General features: G+C 41.7%; 1 protein-coding gene across 2 annotated transcripts in view; it reads left to right on the forward strand.

The window, feature by feature from the left end:
- The window catches only part of LOC113634806 (A disintegrin and metalloproteinase with thrombospondin motifs 14), a 48260-nt gene that overhangs the window by 22819 nt on the left and 18064 nt on the right, over positions 1-7377 (forward strand). For both annotated transcript variants that reach the window (XM_047817670.1, XM_047817671.1), the window contains exons 8-9: positions 686-829; positions 3977-4109. In XM_047817670.1, the coding sequence (XP_047673626.1) occupies positions 686-829; positions 3977-4109 (277 nt within the window). The remainder of the gene's footprint in view (positions 1-685; positions 830-3976; positions 4110-7377) is intronic.

Raw genomic sequence — 7377 nt, forward strand, 5'->3', positions numbered from 1 at the left:
GTGTGTGTTTGTGTGTGTCTGTGTGTGTCGGTGTGTGTCTGTGTGTGTTTGTGTGTGTCGGTGTGTGTCTGTGTGTGTCTGTGTGTGTTTGTGTGTGTCGGTGTGTGTCTGTGTGTGTCGGTGTGTTTGTGTGTGTCGGTGTGTTTGTCTGTGTGTGTCTGTATGTTTTCGTTTGTGTGTCTGTGTGTGTTTGTGTGTCTGTGTGTGTTTGTGTGTGTCTGTGTGTGTTTGTGTCTGTGTCTGTATATTTTTGTTTGTGTGTCTGTGTGTCTGTGTGTTTGTGTGTGTTTTTTTGTGTGTCTGTTTGTGTCTGTGTGTGTGTCTGTTTGTCTGTGTGTGTGTGTGTGTGTGTGTGTGTGTGTGTGTGTGTGTGTTTGTCTGTGTGTGTCTGTATGTTTTCGTTTGTGTGTCTGTGTGTGTTTGTGTGTCTGTGTGTGTTTGTGTGTCTGTGTGTGTTTGTGTGTGTCTGTGTGTGTTTGTGTCTGTGTCTGTATATTTTTGTTTGTGTGTCTGTGTGTGTGTGTGTTTGTGTGTGTTTTTTTGTGTGTCTGTTTGTGTCTGTGTTTGTCTGTTTGTCTGTGTGTGTGTGTGTGTGTGTGTGTGTGTGTGTGTGTGTGTTTGTGTGTGTTTGTCTGTGTGTGTGTGTGTGTGTGTGTGTGTGTGTGTGTGTGTGTGTGTGTGTTAGCTTGGGTATGGAACATGACGGTCAGGGGAACCGGTGTGGAGATGAGACCAGTATGGGCAGCATCATGGCTCCTCTGGTTCAGGCGGCGTTTCACAGGTACCACTGGTCCCGCTGCAGCAAACAGGAACTCAACCGCTACTTACAGTAAGTCTGATCTCTCTTATTGTTTATGAGTCTGATCTCTCTTATTGTTTGAGTCTGATCTCTCTTATTGTTTGAGTCTGATCTCTCTTATTGTTTGAGTCTGATCTCTCTTATTGTTTATGAGTCTGATCTCTCTTATTGTTTATGAGTCTGATCTCTCTTATTGTTTGAGTCTGATCTCTCTTATTGTTTGAGTCTGATCTCTCTTATTGTTTGAGTCTGATCTCTCTTATTGTTTATGAGTCTGATCTCTCTTATTGTTTATGAGTCTGATCTCTCTTATTGTTTGAGTCTGATCTCTCTTATTGTTTGAGTCTGATCTCTCTTATTGTTTGAGTCTGATCTCTCTTATTGTTTATGAGTCTGATCTCTCTTATTGTTTGAGTCTGATCTCTCTTATTGTTTATGAGTCTGATCTCTCTTATTGTTTGAGTCTGATCTCTCTTATTGTTTGAGTCTGATCTCTCTTATTGTTTGAGTCTGATCTCTCTTATTGTATGAGTCTGATCTCTCTTTTTGTTTGAGTCTGATCTCTCTTATTGTTTATGAGTCTGATCTCTCTTATTGTTTATGAGTCTGATCTCTCTTATTGTTTGAGTCTGATCTCTCTTATTGTTTGAGTCTGATCTCTCTTATTGTTTGAGTCTGATCTCTCTTATTGTTTATGAGTCTGATCTCTCTTATTGTTTATGAGTCTGATCTCTCTTATTGTTTGAGTCTGATATCTCTTATTGTTATGGAGTCTGATCTCTCTTATTGTTTATGAGTCTGATCTCTCTTATTGTTTGAGTCTGATCTCTCTTATTGTTTGAGTCTGATCTCTCTTATTGTTTATGAGTCTGATCTCTCTTATTGTTTGAGTCTGATCTCTCTTATTGTTTATGAGTCTGATCTCTCTTATTTTTCATGAGTCTGATCTCTCTTATTGTTTGAGTCTGATCTCTCTTATTGTTTGTGTCTGATCTCTCTTATTGTTTATGAGTCTGATCTCTCTTATTGTTTATGAGTCTGATCTCTCTTATTGTTTATGAGTCTGATCTCTCTTATTGTTTGAGTCTGATCTCTCTTATTGTTTGAGTCTGATCTCTCTTATTGTTTGAGTCTGATCTCTCTTATTGTTTGAGTCTGATCTCTCTTATTGTTTATGAGTCTGATCTCTCTTATTGTTTGAGTCTGATCTCTCTTATTGTTTGAGTCTGATCTCTCTTATTGTTTATGAGTCTGATCTCTCTTATTGTTTATGAGTCTGATCTCTCTTATTGTTTGAGTCTGATCTCTCTTATTGTTTGAGTCTGATCTCTCTTATTGTTTATGAGTCTGATCTCTCTTATTGTTTGAGTCTGATCTCTCTTATTGTTTGAGTCTGATCTCTCTTATTGTTTGAGTCTGATCTCTCTTATTGTTTGAGTCTGATCTCTCTTATTGTTTATGAGTCTGATCTCTCTTATTGTTTATGAGTCTGATCTCTCTTATTGTTTGAGTCTGATCTCTCTTATTGTTTGAGTCTGATCTCTCTTATTGTTTATGAGTCTGATCTCTCTTATTGTTTATGAGTCTGATCTCTCTTATTGTTTGAGTCTGATCTCTCTTATTGTTTATGAGTCTGATCTCTCTTATTGTTTGAGTCTGATCTCTCTTATTGTTTGAGTCTGATCTCTCTTATTGTTTGAGTCTGATCTCTCTTATTGTTTATGAGTCTGATCTCTCTTATTGTTTGAGTCTGATCTCTCTTATTGTTTATGAGTCTGATCTCTCTTATTGTTTATGAGTCTGATCTCTCTTATTGTTTGAGTCTGATCTCTCTTATTGTTTGAGTCTGATCTCTCTTATTGTTTGAGTCTGATCTCTCTTATTGTTTATGAGTCTGATCTCTCTTATTGTTTATGAGTCTGATCTCTCTTATTGTTTGAGTCTGATCTCTCTTATTGTTTATGAGTCTGATCTCTCTTATTGTTTGAGTCTGATCTCTCTTATTGTTTGAGTCTGATCTCTCTTATTGTTTGAGTCTGATCTCTCTTATTGTTTATGAGTCTGATCTCTCTTATTGTTTGAGTCTGATCTCTCTTATTGTTTATGAGTCTGATCTCTCTTATTTTTCATGAGTCTGATCTCTCTTATTGTTTGAGTCTGATCTCTCTTATTGTTTGTGTCTGATCTCTCTTATTGTTTATGAGTCTGATCTCTCTTATTGTTTATGAGTCTGATCTCTCTTATTGTTTATGAGTCTGATCTCTCTTATTGTTTGAGTCTGATCTCTCTTATTGTTTGAGTCTGATCTCTCTTATTGTTTGAGTCTGATCTCTCTTATTGTTTGAGTCTGATCTCTCTTATTGTTTATGAGTCTGATCTCTCTTATTGTTTGAGTCTGATCTCTCTTATTGTTTGAGTCTGATCTCTCTTATTGTTTATGAGTCTGATCTCTCTTATTGTTTGAGTCTGATCTCTCTTATTGTTTGAGTCTGATCTCTCTTATTGTTTATGAGTCTGATCTCTCTTATTGTTTGAGTCTGATCTCTCTCTTTCTATCAGTTTAATGTTTCTTAATACATGTTTAATGTAATTTCCTGTCTGTGTCTAAGCTCAGTTTGTGTCGATGAATCTGATCTCACATTCTACCCATGGGTCTGATCTCATCTTTCTGTTTAAACTATGTGTGTGTGTGTGTGTGTGTGTGTGTGTGTGTGTGTGTGTGTGTGTGTGTGTTTCCACCCACAGACACAACTGTAGATCAGACACAACCCCCCTTTCACAGTGATTTCTGTTTTCACTTTAAAATGTTTCAGTGTCATGTTCACAACTCTGCATTCCAGAAAATATCATTAGATTAGATTAGATCAAATAAGATTAGATTAGATCAGATTAGATTAGATCAGATTAGATTAGATCAGATTAGATTAGATTAGATCAGATCAGATCAGATTAGATCAGATTAGATTAGATCAGATCAGATTAGATCAGATTAGATCAGATCAGATTAGATTAGATCATTAAAAGTCAACCATTTAATTGAGTTAAACATTGGTTTGGGAAATCAGTAAATAAATAAATAAATCAGTAAATAAATAAATAAATCAGTAAATAAATAAATCAGTAAATAAATAAATAAGTAAATAAATAAATAAATAAATCTTGTTTATTTCTCTGCAGTTCTTACGATTGTCTTCTGGATGATCCTTTTGAACACAAGTGGCCCAAACTCCCAGAGCTGCCGGGGATTAATTACTCCATGGATGAACAATGTCGCTTTGACTTCGGTGTAGGATACACAATGTGTACAGCTGTACGTCTCCACCTGCCCCACCCTCTCACCTGCCCCACATCTGTACAGCTCCACACACCACTGTATACATCAATTCACAATGTAGCTCTCTCTCTCTCTGTGTCTCTCTGTCTGTCTCTCTTTCTCTCTCTGTCTCTCTCTCTGTGTCTGTCTGTCTCTCTCTCTCTCTCTCTCTCTGTCTCTCTCTCTGTGTCTCTCTGTCTGTCTGTCTCTCTCTCTCTCTCTGTCTCTCTCTCTGTCTCTCTGTCTCTCTCTGTGTCTCTCTCTTTCTCTCCCTGTGTCTCTTTGTCTCTCTCTCTCTCTCTCTTTCTCTCTCTGTCTCTCTCTCTGTGTCTCTCTGTCTGTCTGTCTCTCTCTGTGTCTGTCTCTCTCTTTCTCTCTCTGTCTCTCTCTGTCTCTCTCTCTCTCTCTCTCTCTCTCTCTCTCTGTGTGTCTCTCTGTCTGTCTGTCTCTGTCTCTCTCTCTTTGTCTCTCTGTCTCTCTCTCTCTCTCTCTCTCTCTCTGTGTGTCTCTCTCTCTGTGTCTCTGTGTCTCTCTCTGTCTGTCTGTCTCTGTCTCTCTCTCTTTCTCTCTCTGTCTCTCTCTCTCTCTCTCTCTCTCTCTCTCTCTCTCTCTCTCTCTCTCTCTGTGTCTCTCTCTCTGTGTCTGTGTCTCTCTCTCTGTGTCTCTGTGTCTCTCTCTCTGTAGTTCAGGACGTATGATCCATGTAAACAGTTGTGGTGTAGTCATCTGATACTCAGTATTTCTGTAAGACGAAGAAGGAAAGGCCCCCCCAGTGGACGGGACAGAGTGCTCACCTGGCAAGGTGAAGTTCATACAGAATAAACACCTACACATTAACACTACTCAACACTCCCTAACACTCCCTAACACTCCCTAACACACCCTAACACACACACACACCTGCTCTACATCCATAGACACATCTGCTTTGTATTCTGATCCAGTTGCTTCAGGGGAGTTCAGTTATTTAAGGTTCTGAGTTTTCTACAGTTCTTAGCTTTCTGGCTCCACCTGATGGACAAGGCTGGTATGACAGCCATGATGGATCAGTGTAGCACAGCAGTGTTTGAGTGTGTATCATACATCATGTGCTACTGATAAATATAAACAAATAGTTTATTTCACTTAAACACGTGTGTGTGTGTGTGTTTGTTTACGTGTATGTGTGTGTCGGTGCGTGTGTGTGTGTGTGTGTGTGTGTGTGTGTGTGTGTGTGTGTGTGTTTGTTTATGTGTATGTGTGTGTCGGTGCGTGTGTGTGTGTGTGTGTGTGTGTGTGTTTGTTTACGTGTATGTGTGTGTAGTGGTGTTTTAAAGGTCACTGTATCTGGAGATCAGATGATCAGGGGTAATGGTCATGATGGAGGATGGAGTTCATGGGGAAGATTGGTTCATGCTCCAGATCGTGTGGTGGAGGAGTTCGGTTCTCGCAGCCGGCAGTGTAACAACCCACCGTGAGTACACACACACATGCACACACACACACAAACACACACAAACGCATGCACACACACACATGCACGCACAAACACACTAACACAGACGCACACTCACACACACAGAACCAAGCAAACACGCACGCACACACTCACACACACACGCACGCACACACTCACACACACACACGTACACGTGACCAGGACGCGACCCACACACACACACATACAGATGCACACACCCACACACACACGCACACTCATGCACGCACATACAGATGCACACACATAGCGCACACACATGCACACACAGACACACACGCACATACAGATGGCACACACACACGCAGCACACATGCACACACAACGCACACAATGCACACACACACGTAAAACAAACACAAATGTCTAAATCCATACATCCCTCTCTGTCCCCATTTTTTCCTCTCCCTTTCTGTCTCTCTGTCTGTCTGTTCTCTGTCGTCTTCTGTCTGTCTCTCTGTCTGTCTGTCTCTTCTGTCTGTCGTCTTCTGTCTGTCTTCTCTCTGGTCCTCTGTCTGTCTCTCGTCTGTCTGTCTCCTGTCTCTCTGTCTGTCTTCTTGTCTTTCTGTCTGTCTGTCTGTCTTGTCTGTAGTCCAGCGTATGGAGGACGTGAGTGTCCAGGCTCTGAGTTTGACTATCAGATCTGTAACCCTGAGGACTGTCCTGGTCCCTTTGAAGGACTTCAGAGCTCAGCAGTGTGTTCAGCGCAAGGTAACAAATACCACAACAACGTCCAAACACCCCTGGCGCCCCATGAACACCTGCAAGGTAACAATCACACACACAAGCACACCTACACATACTGTACACACCTGTGTGTGTACGTGTGTGTGTGTGTGTGTACGTGTGTGTGTGTGTACGTGTGTGTGTGTGTGTGTGTGTGTGTGTGTGTGTGTGTGTGTGTGTGTGTGTTCAGAGGACCGTAAGTGTGAGCTGAGTTGTCGCTCTAAAGAGACGGGGGAGGTGGTGTTTATGAATCAGGTGATGCATGATGGGACACGATGCAGTTACGCTGATCCATTCAGTGTGTGTGCCAGAGGAGAGTGTCTGGTGAGGATAGACCTGTCTGTCTCACTGTCTGTCCCACTGTCTGTCTCTCTGTCTGTCTCTCTGTCTGTCCCACTGTCTGTCCCACTGTCTGTCCACGTCGTCTCATCTGTCTGTCTCAACTGTCTGTCTCACTGGTCTTCTGTCTCACTGTCTGTCTCTCTGTCTGTCCTCCACTGTCTGGCTCTCTGTCTGTCCCACTGTCGTTCTCTGTCTGTTTCTCTGTCGGTCTCACTCATGTCCTGTCCTCATCTCTCATGGATGTCTATAATATTTTACTCATGTCTCATGCTCCTTGTCTTTACGTTAGCTGTCCGTCCTCTCAGCATGTGATAAGGAAGTCGGCTCGTGATAACAGAGGATACAGTGTGGTGTGTGTGAAGGAGACAACTCTCACTGTCGCACTGTCAAACTGACGCTCACCAAAAACACCAAAATCAAAGTAAAATATAATTAATAATAATACAACAACACCATAATAATAATAATATAACATAAGAACAACAAACAAGAAGAAGAAGAACAAGAAGAAGAAGAAGAAAGACGAATGAAGAAGAGAGAATGCAGACAGGGCCCACACGGGCGGGACGCGGAGGAGCAGAGGGCGGGGCGAGGAAACATGAAGACCGCTCACGGAGGCGAGGAAAACACAGGGGAGGGGGCAGGGAGCCACGGTGAAGAGACAGCGCGTCGAAAGGAAGAAGCAGCGCGGGCGGCGCGGCGCCAAGGCGCCGCCAAGAA

The sequence above is a fragment of the Tachysurus fulvidraco genome, chromosome 8, assembly GCF_022655615.1.
Source record: "Tachysurus fulvidraco isolate hzauxx_2018 chromosome 8, HZAU_PFXX_2.0, whole genome shotgun sequence".
NCBI lineage: Eukaryota > Metazoa > Chordata > Actinopteri > Siluriformes > Bagridae > Tachysurus > Tachysurus fulvidraco.